Source organism: Engraulis encrasicolus, chromosome 3 (assembly GCF_034702125.1).
Source record: "Engraulis encrasicolus isolate BLACKSEA-1 chromosome 3, IST_EnEncr_1.0, whole genome shotgun sequence".
Classification (NCBI taxonomy): Eukaryota; Metazoa; Chordata; class Actinopteri; order Clupeiformes; family Engraulidae; genus Engraulis; species Engraulis encrasicolus.
The window spans coordinates 22741920-22768988 of NC_085859.1; the positions used below are offsets into that span (position 1 = coordinate 22741920).

General features: G+C 43.2%; 3 protein-coding genes across 4 annotated transcripts; 1 reads left to right on the forward strand and 2 right to left on the reverse strand.

The window, feature by feature from the left end:
• Positions 1-1573: 1573 nt before the first annotated feature.
• On the reverse strand, positions 1574-9458 carry si:dkey-245n4.2 (uncharacterized). Of its 2 annotated transcripts, none has more exons than XM_063194369.1 (5): positions 9304-9458; positions 8012-8593; positions 6629-6748; positions 3261-3351; positions 1574-2667 (listed from the first exon to the last, which is right to left on the reverse strand). In XM_063194369.1, exons 1-5 carry the CDS (start codon positions 9356-9358, stop codon positions 2457-2459), a joined length of 1059 nt encoding a protein of 352 aa, XP_063050439.1. In that variant the 5' UTR covers positions 9359-9458; the 3' UTR covers positions 1574-2456. The 2 variants fall into 2 exon arrangements, with proteins under 2 accessions (XP_063050439.1, XP_063050438.1); XM_063194368.1 differs by having other exon boundaries at positions 7991-8593.
• Positions 9459-10028: 570 nt separating this feature from the next.
• Positions 10029-14485, reverse strand: LOC134445882 (uncharacterized). The gene is made up of 4 exons (XM_063195021.1): positions 14366-14485; positions 12493-12740; positions 12073-12267; positions 10029-10612 (listed from the first exon to the last, which is right to left on the reverse strand). The coding sequence occupies exons 2-4, from the start codon at positions 12733-12735 to the stop codon at positions 10244-10246; spliced, it is 807 nt and encodes a 268-aa protein (XP_063051091.1). The 5' UTR covers positions 12736-12740; positions 14366-14485; the 3' UTR covers positions 10029-10243.
• A 116-nt stretch (positions 14486-14601) lies between these two features.
• Positions 14602-25135, forward strand: wdr54 (WD repeat domain 54). The gene is made up of 10 exons (XM_063195020.1): positions 14602-14672; positions 15267-15521; positions 16739-16801; positions 16956-17022; positions 17310-17366; positions 17791-17918; positions 18411-18511; positions 19327-19489; positions 21071-21145; positions 23957-25135. The coding sequence occupies exons 2-10, from the start codon at positions 15297-15299 to the stop codon at positions 24086-24088; spliced, it is 1011 nt and encodes a 336-aa protein (XP_063051090.1). The 5' UTR covers positions 14602-14672; positions 15267-15296; the 3' UTR covers positions 24089-25135.
• The last annotated feature ends 1934 nt before the right edge of the window (positions 25136-27069 follow it).

The following is a 27069-nucleotide window of genomic DNA, read 5'->3' on the forward strand; positions in this document are numbered from 1 at the left end:
TAAATCACATGACATTGGTCTCCCCACCTGATACTGCTGCTTTCATAATATTTGCCCGAGGAGATGTTTCGGTTACACTTTACTTGACGCCGGCGCCATACACATGCCATGACAAGTGTCATAACAGTGTCAAAACGGTGTCATGACACAGTCATTCATGATGAATCATAAACATAATGTCACTGTCATAAGCGTTTTGTGGTTGTGAAAAGTTGGCATTGTTTGGGCTGTCCAAATGTCACTTAATTAAGTCATGCTGTTAACTGTTAAGACGTTATGACACTCTCATGTCATACGCATGACGCTGGTGTCAAATAAAGTGTTAGCGATGTTTCATTAATTTAATTGGAATGTGTCATACCATGTGTAATATGACGTGTGATGTGTGATATAGACCCTGCAAGAAACAGTAAACTATGACATTCAGTTAAATAGTATTACATCTTTATTAAACTCTGTTAAAATTAAGGACACTTACAATTGAAATAACATTTTCGCCCATTTTCAAAGCTTTTTTCAACATACAAATTCTTCATGTACAGCACAGTCTATAAAGCCTATTTCAAGTTTGAATCTAAAGTATAACGAAAAGCACAATGGCTTGTTTTGGATTTAATTGTGTAGTAAACAGTAGTATTTTCAGTATTTTTGAGGGTAACAAAACTATTACTACTTAAAAAGCTTCATAGTAGATGAACCCACAGACACAATTTTTAAAAAACATGAAATTAATAACATTCACAATCTCCTGGTCAAACTACATAACTTGATGTGACCATCGCACATCTGGTATTTGCTCTTCTTAACCGAAAAACCGGCACTACTGAGGCGTCCTACGGTCCAGTGTTATTTTGAGGGCGTACGGCCCACCAGACCCTCACCACATGGAGACGTGGCCTGGATTTACGAGACTCCGGGAGGCTCGTCAGTCAGCACTCCAGTCCAACTCCGTACCCCAACTATTCCCATTTTCATATCGTTTTGGCTTTACGGAGGAATGAGAGGAATGAGAAGTTCAATGCCTTTTCAACTCCCCACCATCCAATCCCCCCCCCTCCACACGCCCTCCTCCCCTCTTAAATCAGAAACAGAAGACGCCGTTTTGAGGGGGGTGCCATCCCAAAACAACGTCCGAAGCACAAACCCTACCACACATACCCTTCAGCATTTTGTGGACATTCTGCACTCTTGCATTCCGATCAATCCATCCGTACGTCCTTCCATCAAAACATTCATGACTGACCAACTGTGTCCCCTCCCCCACTCTCAAGTGCTATGACAGACATATGCAGCAGCCCACACTAATAGCTACACAAACCCCATGTCATACAAGTCAGCATGCTAGTAGGTAGTCCAGAACATACTGCCTGCATTAGCAGTGACACGACCCCCCCATGTCGAGTGGGCCACATCACTCTGCCTGGTAGGAGCTGTCAAACTGTGGAATAACAGCCCCACCCATCCTCCCAATCCTTGATCCATCAAAAGGGCCAAAGGAAAAGTCAAAACATAAGCATCCATGACTGGCTGACTGACAGCCCCCCTCCCCCCAAACCCCCAACCCAGGTGCTCCAATTTGTATATATGCAACCACATTAGACTGTAGCCTACGTAGCATCCATGCAGGTGTTATCACTCAGCAAGCGTCCCAGACAATTCTACCTGGCAGGTGGTGCCAACACTACCATTAGGAAACTGTTGGTCTAAACACCATGTTTGTGCACCAAAACTGTGAACTTAATTTAATTTAAAAAAATCTCCCTGGATCTTCATTGAGCATGGTGTATAATTCAATCAAGTTGAGTTTTTGGAGCACACATGCAGTGTGCAGACCAAGCTTTTCTTATACGGTACTGTCTGCTGCTATAGCCTTGCACCTGCAAATGTTAATTTGGATGCGCGCAGCCACCCGACAACGTCAAGACTAAAGGCAATGCCACACAGGTCAAATTTACGCTCTTGCACACCTCTGTAGTTAGACAGGTGCGCACAGTAGGATATTATCCCTGTGGGGTTGTCAGTTGAATGAAACGCAGGACAACTGTCTGAGCAATGTTGCCGGGCAACGCCATGATTGGCTCATACAGTAATTATCTGATGGAATGAACACAAAAAAATGTCTGCTAATAATCCAAGTTCTCTTGATAAGTGCTATAGAGTGATAAACACTGTAACAATATTACAATATTGTTGTCCAGAAACAATGCACAAAAAGTTGTCCCGCGTATAATCACCATAACACTGACATATCCTTCAGCTATGTGGCATCTGACTTGCCCTGCCTGGGACTGCAGATGTAAATTAACCCAAGGCTAACTCTCCGGTATACGATGCAAGAAATGGCAACATTTATGTTTTATAATTGTACACGGTCCCTAATAAACTGCAACGGAAATGAACTACATGTACTGTATATTATGGAGCCAGTGTGTCTAGGCAGCTGTACTGTACACAGATCACTCTGCCTGGTAGGTGCCATCGAACAGTGGGGTGACGGTGCCATCCTTCCATGCCACCAGGATCTCGCCGCGGATGAGAGTGGGGGTCTGGGCGGGGGTACGCATGGGGTTCTTGGTGAGGGGCGCGCGGTCGTGGAGCACGGGGGAGCCCGGCTGACTCTCCTCGCCCGTACGCGTGTAGGACTTCAACACCACCACGCTCTTCTTCCTGAGAATGGGGAACAGCAAACAAACAAACAAATAAACAAAGAAAAGCACACATGAACACAAACAATGTAACGACATTGAAAAACAAAATTACAAGACAGAGACAGAGACAGACATACACAGAAGCAGAGAAAGAGGAAGACATACAGGGAGAAATAGAGAGAGAGAGAGAGAGAGAGAGAGAGAGAGAGAGACGCAAAGACGGAGACAGACATTCAAAGTTCAAGAGAGTCCTTGTGCACAAGCCCTCAGTAATGCAGGTGCAGGTGTGAGGCAGGAGAAGGTGAATCAATGAACAAAATTCAAGAGACACCGCACACAGCTTACTTTTCTTTACTTTACTTCTCGGAGCGAATGTAAAGAAAAGTAAGCAGTCTGCGGTGCCTCTTGAATTTTGTTCACAGAGACAGACATACACAGAAGCAGAGAAAGAGGAAGACATACAGGGAGAAATAGAGAGAGAGAGAGAGAGAGAGAGAGAGAGAGAGAGAGAGAGAGAGAGAGAGAGAGAGAGAGGGGGGAAGTAATCAAGAGAGAACATGACTATAGAACGTAATCCGGTTCCATGTGAACGGCGGTGATGCCAGTTCCCACCTGTTCTGGAGAATGCTGAGTATCAGGATGACAAATCCCAAAACAAGAGCCAGGGAACTTAAGACCAGCATGGTCACCTTCCAGGGCAGTCCTAAGAAATGTGGAGAACGCGTTCATGTTAGCGGTCAAGTTACAGTTTGTCTCCCTGGTACAATCATAAAGAACTAGAGTAGTTCCTTTATTTATTTATCCCAAAGGAAAGGAAGGTGTGTAGAGGTTTGCACATAATCCAGGATACACATACTGTAATACGCATCGCAAGACAGATCAAATGGCACACAACTGCATACACGCATACACACAGACAATGAAACAGGTCAAACACATTGCAAACAGTTGAATATAGGCATAAATAGATTTAAAATACACAGGAAAAATGCAAATTCTAATCAAATGAGGTGGAAAATGTCCTCATAAAGGACAGTTGAAAAGGCTGATGGATGAAAGTTGTGCCATGAATATGATCACTTCTGCCATGCTATATTAAGTCAAGTCAAGTCAAGTCAAGTTTATTGTCAATTTCTTTACATGCACTGGTCATACAAAGAATTTGAAATTGCGTTTCTTGCTCTCCCATGCAGACATAGACTAATCTAGGTAAGGACATAGACAGTATAGACATAGACAGTACTCATACATGGACATAGACAGTATGGACGTAGACATTGCTCATACAGACATTTAAAGTGCAAGACTGGACAACAGAAGACTTGTAGAGAACATACATTAAGAGGAGGTATTTTGTTGTTCTTTTTCCTAAAAGTCCTTTATAGCGTTCTGACATAGTAATAGTAGCATTTGAAGAAATAAATAATTAAAAAAGGTTTTTATTTAAATACACCAGCAGCAGTATGTGTGTGTGTGTGTTTGTAATGTGTTTTTTGTGTGCGTGTGTGTGTGTGTGTGTGGGGTGGGTGGATGTGTGTGGTGTGTGTGTGTGTTTAGTGCAGGTAGAAAGTGCGGTGTGCGTCTGTGTGTGTGTACCTGTGTATGTGTGTGTGTGGTGTGTGTGTGTATGTGTGTGAGTATGAGTTGTGTGTCAGTGTGTGTTATGTTTGGTTTAGTGCAGAAAGTGCAGTGTGCTTGTGTGGGTGTGTGTGTGTGTGTGTGTGTGTGGGTGTGTGGTGTGTGTGTGTGTGTGTGTGTGTGTGTGTGTGTGTGTGTGCATGTGTATGTTTGAGTTAGTGCAGGTTGGAAAGTTCAGTCACAGATGTAGTAGTGCAGGTGGAGTTTGTTTTCAGTCGCAGATATGGTGGTGGGGATGAGGGGGGGGGGAGCGTTGTCAGTGGCCTGGCTGGCTAGAGGCTGACAGTTAAGGGAGAGTGGGTTGAGTGTTCAGTATCTTGATTGCTTGATGCATCGTGCTGCTTGTAAGCCTGGTGGTACGGGAACGGAGGCGCCTGTACCTCTTTCCAGAGGGCAGGAGGCTGAACAGTTTGTGTGCAGGGTGGCTTGTGTCTTTGATGATCATCAGTGCTTTTCGGGTGAGGCGTGCGGTGTAAATGTCCTGCAGGGAGGGGAGCTCCAATGATCTTCTTCGCTGTGTTCACAACACGCTGGAGTGTCTTCCCTGTTTTTTCTCCGTGCAGCTTCCTCCCCACACTGTGATGCAGCTGGACACGACGCTCTCTATGGTTCCTCTGTAGAATGTTGTCATGATGGAGGGTGTAGCACTTGCCTTCTTTAGTTTGCGCAAGAAGTAGAGACGCTGATGGGCCTTCTTCGCCAGTGATGTAGTGTTGGTGGTCCAAGAGAGGTCGTCGCTGATGTGCACTCCAAGGAACTTGGTGCTGCTCACTCTCTCCACAGCATCACCGTCGATGGTCAGTGGTGGCAGTTGTTTTTGGACCCTCTGAAAGTTGACAACAATCTCCTTGGTCTTGTTGACATTCAGCAGGAGGTTGTTGTCTTTGCACCATCTGGCCAGCAGGTCTACTTCTTCTCTGTAGTGAGTCTCATCGCCCTTAGTGATGAGGCCCACCAGTGTTGTATCATCTGCAAACTTCACTAGATGGTTAGTGCTGTGGGTCGTTGTGCAGTCATGGGGCTGAGAACACAACCTTGCAGAGCCCCCGTGCTCAGGGTCAGGGTGCTTGAGGTGTTATTCCCTACCCGTACTGCTTGTGGTCTCTGCATCAGGAAGTCCAGCAGCCAGTTGCAGAGGGAGGTGCTGAAACCTAGTTTGTCCAGTTTTCTGATGAGTTGTTGTGGTATTATGGTATTGAATGCTGAGCTGAAGTCAATGAACAGCATTCTCACATATGAGTCTTTATTGTCCAAGTGGGTGAGGGCTGGATGGAGGGCAGAGCAGATTGCATCCTCCGTGGATCGCTTGGCTCGGTATGCGAACTGGTAGGGGTCCAGGGTGGGGGGTAGGGTGGCTTTGATGTGTGACAGGACTAGCCGTTCGAAGCACTTCATGATTATGGGCGTCAGTGCTACAGGACGGTAGTCATTGAAGCATGATGGTGATGATTTCTTCGGCACGGGTATGATGGTAGCAGCTTTGAAAAGTGATGGGATGACTGCTTGCTGTACATGTATGAAGAATGAACCTGTGCGGTTCAGTGTGGGCTGTGCAGTGTGCATTTTATTAGTGCAGTACAGTTCATGAGTGTGTCTGCTGCCACTTGGTGGAAATTTGGTTGCAAAACACCTTGAAGAATGTACCTGTTCCCACTGCAACATGGTATGTGTTGTGCATTGTAGTAAAATGTATGTGTCTACTGCCATCTGGTGGAAAGGAGCTTGTACAACACCTTATGATGTAAATGCAGAGGGACTATAGCCTGATAAACCAGCCTAAATGTATTGGATGTCCACCCGCAGCTGAAAATTTTTCAGCGTCCAGCAGGTGGCGCTGGTTTACCAGGCTAGAGGGACTATATCAAATCTAAAAGAACTCCTTTACCTTTGTACCTGTGCAGACTTTCTTGGATATAAGAAGCAAGTCTGATGAAGAGCTATTAGCTCGAAAACGTTCACTTGAAAAAATAAAACAAAGCAATGGGAGCAGTGTGCGGACATTCATCTTTTTGTTCATAGTTTTGATCTTTTTTGTCCTGCACCTGCGTCTTGGATGTGCGCACCACAACTTTACTTGGATGTAAGTAGCCCCATAATGCATGCCGTTCCACCAGTGGAACACTGTAATAGTCACTGAAAAGGTTTCTGTACCATGGTACTACTATGACATTACATTGTTATTTTAGTAATACATTACGACTCGGTCATTATCATTCTGGTAACAGCCGGTTTATTGGATGGGCTAACGGTCTAAGCATGTTGTGATTTAGAATTTGGGAGACATGGGGTCATGAAACCAAAAGGATCTTCCTGGATCACATCTTGATCTTGACTGCACTCACCAAAGTCCATGGCAAAGAAGTCCGCCAGGCCTTGGCCAGGCATGAGGGGCTGGACAGGAAGGCTCGTGTTGGTGCTCTGTCCTGTGGGATCAGGAGAGTCCATACCCTCCCCCGCTTGCACTGCAGACAGAATATGTCATTGTAATCCCACTCAAAAAAAAGAAAAGAAATGGTTACACTTTACTTGACGCTGGCAACATACAGTACGTATGACATGACAGTGCCATAACAGTGTCGTAATGCAGTCATGCATGTGTCATAAACATAAACATATGTAAACATATGTAAACATAAACATATGTCAATATCATAAAAAATTCACGACTTTGTCCTAAAGAAATATTCGATCAGAGATTCTTTATGTATATATCTCTCTGATTCGATTTTGGTACAGTAACTTTTCATGACCATAAAATGTTTATGACAATGATATCATGTTTATGACTCATTCATGACTGTGTCATGACACTGTGTTGATACTATTAAACCACCAAAGAAATATATGAAAGGTGCTGTATGAAATATAGGGAACTCATATAATGATGCATCTATGCAGGGCTGCCGACAGCTTTGGCTGGGCCCAAAGTCATGTAAAAGCCCACAGCCAGGATGCTCTCCTGTAGAAAGTGGTCTAGAAAATAGCTGTAATTTGGCTAATGTACTGTAGGGGTCGTGGACAGTGAAGAAGTGAACATTTTCGATGTGACCCCAGTGGAGTGGGTGGAATTGGAATATTGTATGAACAACTCCTTTGTTTTGGATCCCTTCACACAATGCAGGGGCTTTGTAAGAACACACACAGGGTTGTCATACAGAGGGATAAAGTGTGACTGAAAATAGTCACCAGGGCCCCATGTAGGGGGCCCACACACAGTCTGATTTATGTATATATATGGCTGGGGCCCTATGTACAATCAGCTATGATGTCCATTGGAGCTGATTGTACATAGGGCCCTCAATTTTCTGCTAAGCCCCTGAACACACAGGGTGTATGTGTGTGTGTGTGTGTGTGTGTGTTTTATTATTATTATTATTTTTTAGCCCATTCAAAATGGATGTTTAGAGGGCCAGAGGGATGAGTTCTCTGTTTTACAAATTTGTGCGGCCAGCATCTCTCAATACAGGTTGTTAATGCTCTTTGCAAGGACGTTTTACGTCTTTTGGTGACTTTTGTCTGAAAAATGTGCAAAGAAAAGCTGTGGCAAATCTCATAAAATGTGGTTAGTACACATGTAGAAATTAAACTACATGCAGTATGTCTTTCATGGGATTATAGTAAAGGGATGTAACAAAGGAGGAATATACAGTAATTTATATTCATCAAATATTTAAATTAATTAATTAATTAAAAGAAAACATTACTGTGACTCAGAGGCATCTCACTGTCTGAGAGAGACAAGGGCAGCATGGACGGTGTGGTTGTGGGATGCAGCTCGATGTTGTGTGGTGGTCGCCGGAGACACATGCCCCTACCCCCATCACCACCACCGCCCTCCCCACAAACAGTGCTGTTGCTCAGGGTCCTCCACTGGCTCTCCTGGCCTCTCTCCTTGGACAGGTGGAGCAGCTTGGTCTTGGTAGGGACTGGGAGCTCTTGGTTATGCCTGACACTCAGATAGAGCCGGTTGCCTTGTAGAGTGATGTGGCCCTTCTTGGAGCAGGTCCAAGCCTGGGTATCCCCCCTACTTCGGCCGCCATAATCATCATCATCATCCCCATCCCCATCATCAACGTGACAACTGCGCAAGCGGACGCCGTCGTGTTTGGGGTAAGTTCCAGCTGCGCTCAGGCATTCGTCTGCCTCGAGGCTTTTGATGGAGCAGCTTTCTGGGTCCCAGTGCCACTGTTGCCCATCGGAGTCTGGTTGACAGTCAGCCAGCTCCAGCCTGTGCCGCCCTTTGTGTTTCAGGGCTGTGAGACACCTGCCGGTCCGCTCGTTCCTGATGTTGAACCCAACAGTCACAACTAGATTGTTGAGAATTTTAAAAAAAGAAATGGGACGTTATATTCCATGGTTCTTACAGTGGATAGGGCTGCTTTGTTAAGACACCATCTAAGCCTGAAAGCCTAAGCCTTGTGAAAGTGAGAGTAAACTATCTACTACCATCTACAGCTTCTGTGATGGAAAGTGCACATCAATAGAGTGAATTGTATTATACTGTCCCTATGGCAGGAATTGGTCACTGCATCACATGGCATAATCATCACCTGTAGGTCGACAATCAGCATAATGATACATAAAACTGTTGTAGGCCTACACAGAAAGTACAATACAAAAAAATAATAGGCTACATTAATTGTTTGTCATTTATTGCAGATTAATCCAATTGGGAATGTCCCCATCAACAAGGGGTTAACTCTCAGAAGATCCTTCTGAAACAAAGTAACCACGTCTGGATACAGACTATATCACAATTGTAACAATGTATCACGTAGCGTAGGCTATGGCAACTCGGGTCACTGATGTTACACGCAACTGTAAAACTATAGGCGGCCTAATAAAAACAATGTTTTTGACATTCCCATAATCTGAACCACAAACTACGTCATTCTCATAAGTATTCTCGCGGTAGCGAATTGCTTCGATGGAAAAGGACTAGCTTGTCGTGGATCAGGATGAATTTACCAGCATAACTTCACTAAATGAAAACAAGTTTACACGATGCAACTCTTACCTGGTAAAACAAGTGCAAGGGCGACAGCAACAAGTGTCTGCCATCTTCTTTCCATGATGGCAGTCTGCCCAACGAAGTGGGATGACTATGTCCGAGCCTAGCCCTTTCCCAGTGGGAAATGAGTGGACACCGAGCACGCACAAGCGCAAAGTTTAGCCTGCTGTAAGGATTTGTTTACAAAACTCGACATCTGAAGCTTTTAGTCAGTCTATATTTTATAGCGGTAAGTTCCCGCACTTGAGAGGCTAGTTGAGGGCTGAATACTAATTGAGGTAAAAGAAATGAAGGCTGTAAAATCACTTTCATACAAAGGGCTCTACACATTCCTGAAATGTTTTTGCCCCATTGGGGGAATCAAAACAGCTATTCATGATTCAGATACTGTATCTTGTATCAGATGCTGCAGTTGTATATGTTCTTGTTGTAGTCTTGAAGTGTGTCAATGTGAAATTAAGTGTTTAAATAGATTTATTCTTTAAAAAAAATATTGAATTCATTATTGAATTAATATATAATAATATATATTGAATTAATTTTGAATATCATTTATGGGCTGATATGGTTAAAGAGGACCCCTTCTTTTACTGCAGGCAAAGCTATAGGTAGGCCTACTACTGTCCCAACCTGCACAGAGAACAACCCCCAGTTCAATTATTTTATGTGTCTTATGTGTCTAGGTCTTTTTTTCCAGGATAGCAAAATTCAAGAAATGTAAATACATCACGTTTCTTGTTCTGTATGAATAACCTCTTTATTGTCATGTAACAACACTTCAATCTTTTGAATGGCATCTTCTCTCTTCTGTTTCACTGAGTAGGTCACAAGTCTGTCCTTGCAAGTAGTTCATTCATTCACAAATGTTGACCAAGCTGCCGGGTTGTATTCTGTGTGTTCCTACAGTAACCTTGGCAGGCTGTGGTGGGGGCGTAAGGCGGTCCTGTCAAAGGGCTGAAGTAATAGACAGATGCTCCAGAGACCTTCTCCCCTCCCGGAGACACAGTTCTTCTATGTGAGGTGCCATGCTGGTGAATGTGGGAGTGTTGAACAGCTTTCTGGCCTGCTGGGGACTCCCACCCGATTGGTCTGGTGGAACAATGCGGCCGACAAGCTGAGGATTGCTTCTCTGGGAAACGTCAGCGGGCACCATCGATGAAAGAGATAGACGCTTCTTCTCGCTTCTTCTGGCAGGTGCCGACTTACTTTCCGGACATTCTCTTTGATCTTTCAGATGTTTTGCTGCTCCCCAGGTTTTCTGGTGATATTCTGTGTTCCGTCGCCTCATCAGCTTCTCTGTTGGGGCGGCTCTTGGCTGCAGAGAAAACAGCAGAATCTTTACTGGTACAACACAATGCATACTTTGTACAAAACATGCAGCTCAACATACATTAACGGAGTGATGAGGGGAAAAAAAAAACACATAATATGTATAGTATATTTTATAAGGTACAGAGGATGGCATGCAGCTAGGTCAAATGTTAAAAAGAAATCAAGGAATAACTATCAGGAAATGGCTTTTAAAAAAATTAAGAATAGCCCCTAGGTGCAGCAGGGCTGAGGATCAACTCCCTTTTAGTTTGGTTGAGATGTTTAGGAAGAAAAATACCTCAATATAAGTTAGTTGTGTTGAGAAAGTCACCCCTGTTTATAAGTTTGTTTTATCAGAAGGGCAATACTTTATTTCTAAAGATTCTGTGTTGTAGTGGTGTAATACTATGGCAGTAACGCTATTTGATCGAATAGTAAGGCGTTCCACTGGTGGAATGGTGTATTATGAGGCCCAGGCTAACCCTAAAGCGCACCTCAGTTATAACACTAGTAACAGATTATTTGTATGTAACTGGACTTATTTTTGAGCTTGAGAACAGTTTCATCCAGTGTTGCAGACACAGGCAAATTCCTGTCTCCCATTATCAATCTAGAACAGAAGAATCCCTTAAGATGAACGGTGAAATGTATTGAAGATATATTTTTAGGGGCTTTTGTGCCTTTATGACAGGAAGTGAGTGTGGGGAGAGAGATGGGGAAGGATTGGTCAAATGACCCAGGCCGGAATCGAACCTGGGTCGCCGGCGTAGAAACCCAGGGCCCTAAACTAGCTGAAGGGCCGAGTGCAATTGCCTGCAAGTTTAGCTCTGTGTGCCACAACTGAATCTGACTTATACCAGAGAGAGTGGATAAGATAATACTCTTAGAATCTCTGCCAATACTGTATGGTGGGAAATCAAAGAGAATCTTCACAGAAGCCTAACAACAGCTTGGACAAGGGCACACATGTTAATTGCAAGCTTGGAGGTACAAATACCACTGCCATACTCAAAGAACGACTGGAAGTACAGGGGAAAGGTAAACTCAATCATTTAACATAAATCTTTTAAAGTGATACTGTCCCATTTTTGGAAATAAGCTTATTTTACACCTCCCCCTGAGTTTAATAATAGGGTTTTATCGTTCTCCTATACTTTCAACCGTTCTCAGGATATGGCTGTGCCAATTTTACCTCCAAGCTAACAGTTAACATTGAGTCCTATGAGACCAGTTAGCCGCCAGCTGGTCTCATAGGACTCAATGTTAACTGCTCGCATGAAGGTAAAATTTGCACTGCCATACCCAGAGAACGGTTTAAAGTACAGGAGAATGGTAATACCCTATTATTTATCTCAAGGGGAGGTGTAAAATAAGCTTATTTCCAAAAATGGGACAGTATCACTTTAACTTAAACTTGTAAAACAAGCTTATTTCCAAAAAGCTGCGGAGTTTGGTCAATCTCACCTGTGGTGGAGGTGTAGGCTTGCGCTGTGACACGGCCACACAGCCCTGGGCCCAGGAGTCTGTGAGCAGGGGCTGGGGCTCCCTGTCCTCTTTCCAGGTGTTACCCGACGGCTCTCCCGGGTCCTGGACCAGAAACCTCCACTCCAGGATCTCCAGCAGCGTGTCTCTGGTGCGGGCCACCGTGTATGGAATCAGCTGAACAACAAATATGGAAAAAATAATTGTGTTTTCAAATAATGCGTTTAATGCTACACTTGTAACCAAGCAGAAATACTTTGTCAGCAGCATAAAAAATATATATAGTGAGATGTTTGAAACAGCAAACATGTGCGCAAGAATAAACTGCACATATGACAGTATACAAAAAAAGATAAAGAATAATTCAATAATTCAGTAAGATGTAATGCATGACTAAGTTACCTGTCTATTCAAGTACTCCCTCTTGCATTTCTCCATGACATTCCCCATGAGGTCCTCCATGATCTCCCTGACCACGTCCTCCCCCTCCTCCTGCGTGATCATGGCTGTCCAGAAGGACTGGGGCAGGCGGCCGGGGATGATGTCCACCACATCCTGGTTGAGGGCCGGGGGAGGGACCGGGGTCGGGTTGGTGGGGCCACCGCGCGCCTTATCGGCACGGCTCTTATTTGCTGCTCGAGACATTGTTACTTGGAGGGAAAGAAATTACATAAGAATGGTTCTAGAAAACCCAGCTTGGAATATTGCTTCTGGGAAGAGGAAATATAACACAAGCCACTCAGGAAGACAGGCTCTCAGATTAGCAGACCATTTTCAAGATTCAAGATTCAAGGAGTTTATTGTCATTGTCAATGAAGTCAACGAAATTGTGGGTGGAGCAACAACACTGCGTAGTTTGAAGTAGGCCTATAGAAGTAACCAAAATAAAGTCAAATTCAAAGTCAAATAAAGTCTAAATTCATGAAGTATATCATGAAGTATAATAAATTAAAGTCAATAATAGTAATAATATGAGTATTAACAAATTAATCAAGTAAATCAAAAACAGTAAAATAAAAAAATGTGATCCTCTCCCCACAATTCAAAGTTAATAACCCAGTGCTGTTGATATTTTTAAGGTGCACACAACACACACACACACACACACACACACACACACACACACACACACACACACACACACACACACACACACACACACACACACACACACACACACACACACACACGTATGCACACATGTATGAATACACAAAATCAATAGGATGTTACAGTAGGCCTAAGTGCCATCCCTTAAAAGGAAAAAAACACATAACACCAGTCCAGAGACCTATGTAAGAGCACTAGAATTAAGCAGTCTAATGGCTTCAGGGTACAGGCTATTAGAAAGTCTTATAGTTCGTGCCTGTAATGACCTGTATCTTCTGCCTGAGGGAAGCAGTTGGAACAGGTGGTAAGCAGGGTGGTGACAGTCTTGCAAGATGTTTTGCACTCTTCGTAGACAGCATGTGGTGTAGATTGTACCTATCTCTGGGAGAGGTGTCCCAGTGATTCTCTGTGCTGTTTTTACCACACGCTGGAGTGCCTGCTGGTCTGCTTTTGTGGAGCTCGAGTACCACACCAAAGACCCATACATCAGAACGCTGCTGATCGCACAGTTATAAAAGTTCACCAGCAGCGGTCTGGGGATGTGATAGCCTCTTAACTTCCTCAAGAAGTAAAGTCTTTGCTGGGCCTTACCCACGGCTGAGGCTATCTGTGTACCCCAGGACAGATCATCAGCCACAGTCACCCCCAGGACTTTAACGCTGACCCTCTCCACCACCTCTGAGCCGATGCTTTCTGAACAAGTGGGCCTACAAGTTCAGCTTACTTGACTTACTCAACAGTGCCATTAGAGATTGCCCTATGAGCCCCTCAATCACTTTGACCATTAGCAACGCACACCCCATTTGTGGTTGCAAAATGCAATGGTTGTTCAATTGCTACCTAATTTATCTCAGTCATACTTCATTTGAATAGCCTAATAGTAGTGAATTCTTGCCACTATCTGCCTGGATTTGTTTTATGCCTGTGTGCCACTGAGTGTTTTTCTGACATTCTGCTGATATTTTATTAGAATTCTTAGTTGGGTACATGAATAGTAACTTCTGCATTTTAGCGTGCGTGACCCACAGGTCAGTCACACACAAACACATGTTTTTAGAAACACAGTAGCCCCCTAGCTGTCATGCTCTGTTGACGCGGCAGAATCCTGGGCTTCCCTCTGGAACGTGTCGAATATCGATAGACAAATTTGTGTGCTGTAGCCTACCTTGTGTTTAATAGCAGAGTCTTATGTTCAGACGTCGGACAATTGTTAAATTTCCATAACAAAATTTCGCATATTTCAATCTATCGGCTCTTCTTCATCACAGAGCAATCCCATGGTCGCCAGGTACATGGTTGCTAAGCACCAGAACGCCACAGGGAGAGCTGGCCAGTAGGATTTGTCAACAAACGTCACATCCCCCTGCTACCTACTCCACTTTGCTCTCTCTCTCTTTTGCGCAAAGGGATACTGTTACTATGGCTGCAAAGGACGCTAGCTGATAGATGCTGCACAAGCCAAATCTCTTCGGGTTCGTTTATTACACGTTAATTGTTGATTTCAGAAATGCATATAGTATGTTCCGAATCGAAAGGTTGGCATTTGATGTAGCATAGCCTTGTGTAGTGTTGTCAGCGATGCTATTGCTACATGGGCAACGGAGCGCATGACAACTTATGTTTGGCAGCCTGTTGCTGCTGCCCCTTGACAGGAAATATAATCTTTGAAATAATATGCTAAATTACATAGTTTACCTCCGTTACGATACATTGTATGCATGTGCATTTCGAAACATCAATGATTGGAAACAACCAAATCTTGAAAGCTAATTCAGCAACGTTAGCTGACAAGTCTCTGGAAGATGATGGAGGTAGCATCAGCATGTGTAGATTAACCAGTAAATCGGCCTACATCGCTTGGGTGTCCAGCCTTTTTGCATCACATTTGACTATTTATCAGTTGCTTACTGATGTAGGCCTACATCCGAGGTCAGGCCAGCCAATCTTGCTGTTGGTGTCACATTAATAGCAAGTTCTATGTTCTCTATGTGCACCCTGACAATATGAAAGCCTGGTACATTCAAACGAACTGTGCTTTGCTGTTTTTTTTTCTTCTTCTTAAACAGACAGTAGAAGGACATACATCATCATTCAACATGTATCACAAAGAGAAAAGCATTCAGATCAAGAGCAGTGCGTCTGCACTCTACAACAACCTGAGCGTCCTGCGCATAGCCCCTCGCTCTCTCACCTACTTCGCCGTTGTGCACGCCAACGTGGTGAACATGGTCAGCGCATCTTGGGATGGCCTCAACTATTCACATCGCCAGCTACAGTCCAAAGAGGGCACCGTAGCCACCAGCTCCTCTCTCATCATGCAGGCAAGATGCTCACACAATTGGTGCTGGAGGTTCTGGAAGCACTGACATAGAGCTGTTTCAGAGATGCAAATGTTTTGGCTTACGAAAGAATGCAGTGTTGGGTCAACCTAATAGTAGAGTAGAGTAGAGAGTAGAGTGCTTTTGTTGTCACTATATAAATACAGTGAGATTTCGTTTGGAAGCAACCCACAAATGCCCACAAAGTAAAATATATATTAACAGTATAAAAAATGAAATATAAAAGTCCACATGCATCTCACAGTATAGAGAGTCCTGAAGTATTGAGGGCGGGCAGGTGACGTATTGAGTTCAAAAGTCTAATAGCAGTAGGATGGAAACTGTCCTTCATTCTCGTGGTGCGGGCACGCAGAGTCCTAAAGCGCCTGCCAGATGGTGGCATGGTGAAGAGCCTGTGACCAGGATGTGATGGTCTTTGAGGATGTTTAATGCTCTGTTTGTGCAGCGTGTATGGTGGATCTCCTCAAGTGTGGGTAGTTGGCAACCAATGATTCTCTCTGCTGTTTTAATAATGCGCTGTAACATCTTGTTGTTGTGTGAGCAGCTGGTGTACCAAGATGTAATGCTGTTTGTAATCACTGATTCAATCGTACACCAGTAGAAGTTAGTGAGCAGATCTCGTGGTAGCTGGGCCTTCTTTAGAGTCGGCAGGAAAAATAGCCTTTGGGATCCCTTTTTAGCTATTGCAGAGGTGCTGGCGCTCCATGACAATCCTGGCTGATGTGCACACCCAGGAATCTGAAGCTCTGTACTACCTCCTCTGGCTCCCCTCCGATGTTGATGGGTTGGTGGTAGTGGTTGCCCTGGCCACACCGCCTGAAGTTCAAGATCACCTCCTTCGTTTTCTTGGAGTTCAGGGCCAGGTTGTTGTCTTGGCTCCAGCGTGCCAGCTGCTCCACCTCCTCTCTGTAGGCCGTCTCGTTGTTGTCAGAGATCAGGCCAATAATGATTGTGTCGTCAGCAAATTTAATGATGGTGTTTGTGCTATGCTTAGGAACACAGTCAGTAATCCTAACAATTAAAGCTATGACCCTGATAATAATAACAATACACAGCCATAATAATGATGAAGGGTCTGCAAGTGCTTCTCTGCCAATACTGGGTCCCTATCTAACTTAAGGCAGCACTGATTTGGCCGATTGCACCACTGTGCACCGTGATTTACAGTGTTGTCTGTCTGTCTTCGTTTTTTTGGTCAGGCTGCATGGTGCGTGCTCCCCTCCCGTGAAATCCTTGTGCTCACCTCCCAGCGAGGCATACAGGTAAGACCTCCTAGGGTCAGATGTGACTGAATGTAAGGGCTGTTGGATTTAAGTTTGGAAAATCATGATGGTCATGATGAAACACACACGCTATGGTTGTCAGTCTGGCATTAGCCAGGCTACCTTACCTGACCTCTCCTCAATTGCTTCTCAGATGTACGAGTCTGACGGCTCTATCATGGTGTATTGGCATGCCCTGGACAGTCCCGAGACACCCACGGGTAGGTAAACACTGACTATACTGTATCGCTCAGAACTGAAGTTTGAAAGTAGACCTGTGTTTCTTGTGATGTGTGTATCTGTGTGTCTTTGTGTGTATGTGCGCACGCACATGTATTCCTCTGATGAGTGAACCCGATGAAGCAACAGCGAAGCGCGTTGTTCACCAAATAAACTACCAGCAAAGAATACCAGTGTGCGGTGATTCATCCTTCATTTACTTGGATAACCTATTTTGTGTTTATGTCTTGCTTTTACTGGGTGTTAATGACTTCATGTCTTGTCTTAGCCCAGGCTGTGTTTGCCAGGGGGGTCGCAGCTGTCCGGGACAATTACATCTGTGTTGGTGAGTTGTAATAATTCTGATAACAAAATAGAAATGCAATTGTCAGTCTCAATTCAGTGTGGGGACTTATCATTCTACTGAAAATCAAACTAGCGAAACCACGGAAACAGAAAATTACATGTTGTCACCTGTCTATGGACGGATCGACAGATGAAAAATATTATATGCTGACAATGCATAATGACATGCATAATCTCTATTCAATAAACCGTTAAATATGAAGATGAAAAAAGAAAATATAATAGTAAATAATCATGTATTTAATCCTTTATGTTGATTACATTGTATACACTTAATAAAAAGTTAAAATACAGATAAATTGATCAACAAAATAGATGATCATTCTGGTCTAAGAAAATATAAATATGCACCTGCAGAATATTTGAAAGTTATGTTTATCTGTGTGTTTCCGGCTACCTCCCAGGCGTCTCCACTGGTTCTGTGCTGGTGTTTGACGTCCCCAGTAAAGGCAGCAACATCACCCTGTCTGAGGTCCTGGAGGAACACAAGGAGGGCATCACGGACATGGCCTCCGAGTGCTCTGGAAGCCAGGTGCAGTAACTCAAACTGTACAACTTTGTACCCGGTTTTTGTAACTGTAGTCGCGTAGTTAGAGCCCAGCTTGAGTGCACATCCCAAGAGTTGTCGGGCTGCCCTCTTACTCTCCGAATTTTCAGTATGTGTTGAGGTCTAATAGTACCTAAATAGTAACTGTAAGTCACTTTGGTAAAAGCATCTGCTAAGTGTAATAGTAGAGTAGAGTAGAGTAGAGTAGAGTAACTTTATTGATCCCCAGGGGGAAATTCAGTAGCTTACATAAATACACAAATGCCCACATGGACATTTCAAGACACAAATAGCACAGGAATAGTCAGGGAGGGGAAAATGAAATAAAATAGTAAAGATAAAAATAATGTGATGTAATGTAATGAAATGTAATTCATTTAATGTAATGGTCGGTTCCGTGCTCTATTCCTTTTGTCCCATTGCTCTCAGGAGTGCATAGCTGTCCCGATGTAATTTCTTCCATCTTGTCTCTCTCAGGAGTGCATAGCTGACCTGGTCAGTGCAGACGACTCGGGCCTTCTCTGCATCTGGAAGGCAGGAGAAGATTTTCAGCTGCTCAATAAGATTCCAGGTTTTGAGTAAGTGTGGAGCACTTTTAATTTTTTTTAAATTCAATTCCATGCGGGAAAAAGTGAATGTCACACCATTACAGTAGTAGAGACTTTTATTTGTCACGTCTTCTTGTGCGAGCACCAATTGAATGTATACTCCCTTCTGTGTACTACTAAGAGTCATGGTAGTTGCCCCTAACAACCCTCTCGTCCTTGACCGTTTTACCTGCTTTTTGTTGAAGCTGTGGTGAACATATGACTGTGTGTGTGTGTGTGTGTGTGTGTGTGTGTGTGTGTGTGTGTGTGTGTGTGTGTGTGTGTGTGTGTGTGTGTGTGTGTGTGTGTGTGTGTGTACAGAAGTAGAGTAAGGGGTCTTGCACACTAGGGCGGTAAAGCGTCGTGGAACGGGCACGATTTTTACCGGCGTCTGTGAAAATACATTGAAACATATCTGTCCTTACACACCAACCGGCGGTAGTCGGGCGGTAGCCGGGCGTCAGCGGCGCGGGAGCCGGCTCCACGCCGCGCAGCATTTGGAAAATAGAAATTGAGCGTATTTTTGATGCCGGCGACCGGCGGTATCTCATTCAAATGAATAGCAAAGTAGCACGCTAGCTTTGGCTGTGGGGGGGGGGTTTGAACAGGACTGGCCGCACACGGCAACACTGTCAGTGTGAAAGGCAGAGAAAGACACACCGGCCGAAACAAAGCAGAAAGACCGCGTTCGTCTCGCGTCCGTTCCGTTCGGCTTTGGTATGTTTGACCCCTAATGTAGTAGCCTTCTGATAACCCTCTCGTCCTTAAGAGTATGACCATTTTGACAACCCTCTGGTCCTTCACAGTATGACCTGTTCGTCGGTGAAGCTGTGGAAAGGCACAGTAGTGGCAGGCTACGGCACGGGCCAGATCCGTCTCTACGAGGCCGTGACGGGCATCCTCCACGCCGAGGTCAGCGCTCACGCCCGCTGGATATACTCCCTGGACATCGCCCCCTTCAGCGGCCTGGTGAGGGACAGGGGAAGGGCTCAGGGGGAAAGCGAGTCATATTCATAAAGAGGCCTATTTTCATGTTGTGTAAGACACGTTCGATACTCTATGCCAGCGGTTCCCAAACTTTTCCCCCTGCGCACCCCCTGTTACATTTCAATGTGGTCCACGCACCCCCTAAGCGAATGTTGCACAGTCACACATTTTGGGCAATTCTCATTTCCAATACACAGAGTGTTTTTTGTGCCGGAACTTGTTGCTTGACAAGTCTGGGAGTTATAAATTACACTTCAGATGGATCCTTCCAACATACAATTCACCAAGCCATTAAAAACTACGTAATGTTCATTAATTCTGTGTAAAAACATACATCTTAGCCATTACTGTATTCAGCTCACGCACCCCCTTGTGGCAGGCCGCGCACCCCCAGGGGTGCACGCACAGCAGTTTGGGAAACCCTGCTCTATGCATTCGAAGCAGGTATACCATATACATACCGCTGTTTCCTGCCTGAAATTTGTAGTCGTATTGTATATTCCTCTTTTGCCTCTAAAGGGGACTTGTCTGATATCACAACAAAAATGCTACATGCTTTAGGCTACTGATGTTAGTTGAAGAATAGGGCTGGGTATCGCAGCCATGTTCCTGTATCGATTCGATTTCGATTCTTAGGGCTTTGAATCGATTAATCACGATTCAATTCGATTCGATTCGATTCATTCCGAATCGATTCAATCTGTTCCCTTCTTGGTGGAAGGATTTCCCCCAAAAGATGCTGTTGCCTATTTTTATATAAAAATGTCAAAGGGCTGTGGCTTGACAATGTTAACAGATTGCTAATTTGTAATAAGTAGGCCTAGGCCTAATTGACTAATACTTACTGGGTATTTTCCATAGACATAAATTAAACAAAAAGAACAAAAAGAAAAAGAACTAAAAAATGTATTTTGTGCCCTGTGAATCGATTATGTGAATTTCGAATCGATTCGATCGATTATCGATTAACTCGATTATTTTACCCAGCCCTATTGAAGAATGTAGTAATACTGTAATAATGGGTCTGTCCCATAAAAGCATGTAATACATTCCTGATTATATTTCATTTCGTGATTTTAAATAACAGTCTGCATAAAATTCAATGACTTACTGTTACTGAATAATCATGATAAATTATTGTGATTTGAATTTTGATTCAAATAATTTTGACTATAATGTTTTCCATGTTTGTGCAGCCTTAGCCTGTAGTTGACTTAGTAACTTTATTGGACGCCTCAGTTCATTTCCAATGTTAAATATTATGCTGGGCTTTATTGTCAAGACCATACGCTTTATTATGTTTGTACTGCATACTGTACCATGCACCTCATTTCATCCCATGTGTGCTAAGCAATGGACATGGGCATTCACAGGATGTGGTGAACCCATATGGAATGGAAGGTTTGCTTGTTGTTCTGGAACAGCTGCGTTTATCTGATTGTGTGTGTGTGTGTGTGTGTGTGTGTGTGTGTGTGTGTGTGTGTGTGTGTGTGTGTGTGTGTGTGTGTGTGTGTGTGTGTGTGTGTGTGTGTGTGTGTGTGTGTGTGTGTGTGTGTTTTAAAGCTTCTCTCGGCAGCTGAGGACTCTATGGTCAGAGTGTGGCACCTGACTATGACCCCAGAGACCAACAGCGTGGAGGTGAGCCAAGGACACTACAGTACTGCTTTTATCCTCATTCACTCATATTGTCCTAAAGCACTTGTCTGTTATCAAAGTTACAGTGCCATTTTTCCATAGGAAAAAGTTTGTACACCCTTCTTGACTTCAATGTTAAACACATCATGGCAGTTATTAAGACAGAGTCCTAACCAAGTATTGAACATTGCATGTTATGTAGAAAGTACCAAATTTCAACTGATTTGATGTGACCCGCATTTTGCTGAAGAAAATTTAGATTTTATTACAATATTCTAATGATGCGAATTTCCCAATTTATGGGTTTTTTAAGGTGGAAGGCCAAAATATGTACAAATAAACAATAGAGTGATTGGAATAGTTAGAAAACTGGGCCATGAATCTATAATCCATGACAGTTTAACATTATTGATGGAAATATGGCAATAAATCAACCTTTTCATGCTATTCTAATAAAGTGGCCTGGAGCTGTAAGTACGCCCTTGCTTTCAATAGGTTTTAACCATCAGTTAAACCCAATAACCTTAACTAGACGTTTCATGTAGTTGCAAATCAGATTAACAAAACAATCTGGATGTATCTTGTCTACCACTTCTTTGGAAAACAGCCCCTGTTCAGCAAGGTTTGTCTGGGATGTCTGGAGTGAATAGCTTTCTTGACTTCATGCCATATTATCTCAATTGTTTTTTGTGAGGGCTTTGACTGAGCTTTTCCAGAGTGTGTATTTCATTGTTATGAAGTCATTCTAAAGTCGATTTGCTTCTAAAATATGGGTTGTTGTCCCATTTCATCACCCATCCTCTTGTGTGCTTAAACTGTATGACAGACTACCTCACGTTTTTTCAGTCAAATATCTCAAACTTTTGAGTTCATTGTTCTACTGATGATGGCAAACTGACAAGGGCCTGAGGCACCAAGGTAGCCGCATATAATGATGCTCCAGCCACCATTTACATGAGGTTTTAGTGAAGGTGTGTTTCTCCAGTTCTCTTGACATGGCAATGTGTGTTCCTCTAAACAATTGAACTTTGGTTTCAACTTTGGTCTAGAGTATTTAGCAGTAATTATATGAAGCATATACATTCTTTTTTTCCGCAAACCTCAAAGGTGCTGCAATATTTTTTTTGGACAGAAATCCCATTAATTTTAGATTGGCAGAATATACCCCATTTTTGGTTATTCTTGGTTACATCTCCACTTTTGAGTATGGCGGCAGGAGCATCTTTATATGCGGCTACCTTGCTGCCTCAGGCCCTTGTCAGTCAGAAGATCAGACCACGTTTTATGACCAAAGGGTGTACAAACTTTTTCCTAGGACTGTATATATTAGTGTCATACATACAGACAATGTTTTGTGCATGGCATGCTGTGGAATAGAATAGAATAGAATGGAATAGAATATCTTTATCATCACTGCACATGCTTGTGCACAATGAGAATTACTTGTAGAGAGTTACTTGTGCACAATCCCTGGTGCTGAACAAAAAGATTACGTATTTTTTGAAAAAAGGTTCGCACACTTCTTTGGATTTTTCTTCTTGAAGTTATTTTTTCATCTTTTTATTTATTCATCCATTGGCAATGACGTTTCGACCTCTCGGTCTTCCTCAGATTCCTTTTCAAGTGAAACCTACAAATGCATGTATATGACACAGCTATTTACAAACGAAAACATCATGCAAGATTGGAGAGGATTAATTCTTGGGTTGGGATGCTATTCATAGTCAAAATCATATTTACAGAAAAGGTCTGATATCAAAGGAATCTGAGGAAGACCGAGAGGTCGAAACGTCATTGCCAATGGATGAATAAATAAAAAGATGAAAAAATAACTTCAAGAAGAAATATCCAAAGAAGTGCACAATGAGAATAAAACATGATGGCAATGACATTGAACATACCTGTGTATTTTGTACATGTCTTTAAGGACAAAGACAGCTCTTTCTATTCTATTCTATTCTATTCTATTCTAGTCTAGTCTAGTCTAGTCTAGTCTAGTCTAGTCTAGTCTAGTTCTATTCTAGTGTAGTCTATTCTATTTCAAATCATCTTAAATGTTAAAAGCAATCATTATATTGCATAGTGCATAATATCTCCAGCCATTGCTGTGGGTGTGTTAGTCTCACTTTAATTGCAGACCCTCATCTTCACACATATCACCACACAAAATAATTTGTGCAATAGTAGAGGGTGGCAAATTTACTGTAATTTTTTTTTAGCTTGATTTATTCTTGCTGTAACCTCTGGAAGCATGTTGGGTGATATGAGAATCAGCCAGTAGGGGCCGCTGTAGCTTCAGGCTCCAAGCTGCCAAGGGGCCCAAGAGCTAAGGGCGCCCTGAGGCACTGGCCTCGGTATTTATAATAATAATAATAATAATAATAATAATTGTATTTGTAAAGCACTTTATCATACAAGGCATGTAACTCAAAGTGCTTAACAAATGGGAAAAAAACATCATTAACATTATCATATTGCACTTTAAACTACTATAATTTCTAATTTTCCCAGGGGAACCCCCCCCCCCAAAACACCATCAACATTGAGTCTATAAAACAATCAAAATTCTTGGAAATTAGCAACACCCATGGAGGGGGGGGCTTTCTTGCTGTCTAGCCCAGAGGCCCATGGAGTCCAAATCCGTCACTGACTATAGATGACTCACGTATGGGCAGCCACATACATATGGACAGCCTTTTGTGTAGTTTCCTCCATAGATGAATCACGTATGGGCAGCCACAAATGGACAGCCTTTTGTGTAGTTTCCTGTCTCCCCGTATAACCCCCGGTGTCTGTGTTCTTCCCAAACCCCAGATTGACCACATGTACAACGAGTGTGTGACGGACACCATGATCTGCGGGGCCAAATTCTGTGACGGGGACGGCTACGCATTTGCTGTCACCGGCTACGATCTGACGGAGATCGTACGCTACACACAGGGATAGAGAGAGGCGATGGCGGACAAAGGTTTCTATGCGTCTCTGTCTCATGAACTCTCGAACACACATTCACACATACACTCTGATATACAGCCCCTACCCAATGCACAGACACAGTAAAACAGCTACATCTAGATACACATACACACACACACACACACACACACACACACACACACACACACACACACACACACACACACACACACACACACACACACACACACACACACTCGCCTAACCCGGGCAACCACACACATGTCTTTGAGGCCTCTATCTGTTTAGGTGCCTGGGCAGGCCATGCACAAATAATGGGTTGTGGTCAAGGATGATCGTGTGAAACGTATTCCCACGTTCTCATACAATGGACAAGGAGCACCTGACAATCTGACACTGAATGTCATCTGTGGGTCATGCGGTTCATGTACTCCGCTGTACCCTAGATGCCTTCGATGCGGACAAATCTGTTGTTGCTGCTCTCGTCTTTCTCGCAGCGACAGGAATTACATGTACAAGTTGGATTTTCACTTTTTTCACATGAGGGACTGCAATTAGTGAACCCTGTTACAATTTTAACACAGATGTATGACGTTCACCAAGCACCAGGGATACCCAGCCGTAGCCTCTTCATGCTGATAGGCCTATCAATGGGCCTATCCAGTCTTTACTGAAAGAAAACGCAGTTATCATCATAAAAACATTGCCATACGGATGACTTATTAGATCACAACAGGGTCATTACCATTTTTTGCGGCAGTGATGTCATAGCAGAGGCTCTGTGTGAAGGGGTAATAGTAAAACTGATCAATGGTAGTTTATGGTCACTCTGATGTGATGGTCCAGTCTGCTTGTGCGAACTCTCACATCATTGCTCTTGTGAGAGTGTTGTAGGTGACAGGTGGATGTTTATTTGTGTGTCTCTCTCGTGGTGCTCTGCTAGTTGTGAGGGAGAAAAACTTCAGCGTCCGTGTAGAATATGTTCATGGAATACGACAGGAAAAGGGAAGTTTGGAATATACTGCTCTGTATGTAATATAAAATGTCAGAGGATTTTTTTAACCCCTTAAGGCGCGGCTTCATACATTTGTTGTTACCAGGATGGTAATGACTAAGTCGTGGTGCATTACTAAAGAGCCTGTGCTGTGTCATAGTATTGTAGTGCTATGATAGTTACATTTCAATGTCTATTACAGCGTGCCTCTGGAGGTACGGCGCGCATTAAGGGGCTACTGGTTCTTGGAAATGTGTTAACATGTTACACACATGTGTTCATACCAGCAGGTGTACATAATTCAACCTGTAATTGGTCATTTCATGAACACATTTCACTGGCTTATCTTAGTATTTTACCTCAGAGCATGTGGTAAGTGAGACTCCTGACTTGCTTTTGCTAGAAGAATGAGCCCATAAGACTCCTCTATTGGAAGACTTATCACTTATCTGAGCAAACATAGCAGGATTAGGCATTAAAACAGAATAAGTACTGTCAATTGTTTTGTACTATCATTGTTGTTATTTATTTTATTACTCTGTATTATTATTATTATTGACTGAATTTAGCAACACAAAAGAGTACTAAACTAAAGAGAAGTGCTCTCTACCATTGTTTAGACCCATGGGGTGGTGTGTACTGTATGTCTGTCTTTGTATGGTTACGTTTGCTTTTCAGTACTCTATGTTTTCCTAGTTATCAGAGACCAAAGATGTTCACAGAGGTAAATCGTTAATTTAATAAACGAATGTCAAATCTGCGACTAGGTAAATGGTTAATTTAATAAACAAATTTCAATTCAAACTTGTGACTCTATTCTGTATTTCTTTTTTCCCCATGACTTTCTAACCAGACGAATAATTAGCTGTTAGTTACTACTAAGTGCCCTAGTGCAGTGGTTTTCAAAGTGGGGGCCGTGAGAGGATGCCCGGGGGGGGCCACGGCAGGTTGGCAGGAAAAATATTGTGAAATCAACTCAATAATTTAATACTATAATATTTATACTTAAATAATGTATATTATACTAATATACTATACTAATAATATACTATTTGTACTTAAATAATTTAAATATCTAAAATAAACCAAAAATAAGCTAAACAATCCCAGTAGAATATTTTTACAATGTTTACAATGTATATAGTACATATATATGTTTATATATATGTACTATGCTTTCTGTAGTACTTCAATGGGTTTAGGAATGCAACAATTCATCAAGTTGTGAAACCAGTTGCACAGAAAAAATAGTGTGGCAAGGCCCATATCAGGGTGGTATATGGGGGGCCCTTTGCATGGTGAAGTTTGGGAACCTCTGCCCTAGTGAGGTGAGACTGCAGTTCAAACATTCACCTTTAGGTGGCGATAACATCATTGGGCAGGTCGTTGGCGTGTGGTAATGGTCTCCCAAAAATCCATTCCGCGATGCTCTTGCTGCTCACTGGCTGTACACACTTGGTTGTGGAAATAGTTAAGTGATCCTAGTAGGCTAAGTGATATCTGCTGTGTCATGGGTTAATGTGGAAATGCACCTCACTGATTTCTCTCTCTCTCTCTCTCTCTCTCTCTCTCTCTCTCTCTCTCTCTCTCTCTCTCTCTCTCTTCTCTCTCTCTCTCTCTCTCTCTCTCTCCTCTCTCTCTCTCTCTCTCTCTCTCTCTCTCTCTCTCTCTCTCTCTCTCTCTCTCTCTCTCTCTCATAAGTCAGCATTGCTTAACCTGCCCATGTGTCTTGTTGTGGTTCATAGGTCAGTCAACGCAATCTTACGAGGTTATCTTAAGCAGGCGATGACAGTTAGCACGTACACACACACATGCACACACACACACACACACACACACACACACACACACACACACATGCACACACACACACACACACACTGCTCCAGACAATCCTGACAGTCTCCTAGCTACACACACATACATGCACACACACACACACACACACACACACACACACACACACACACACACACACACATACATGCACACACAC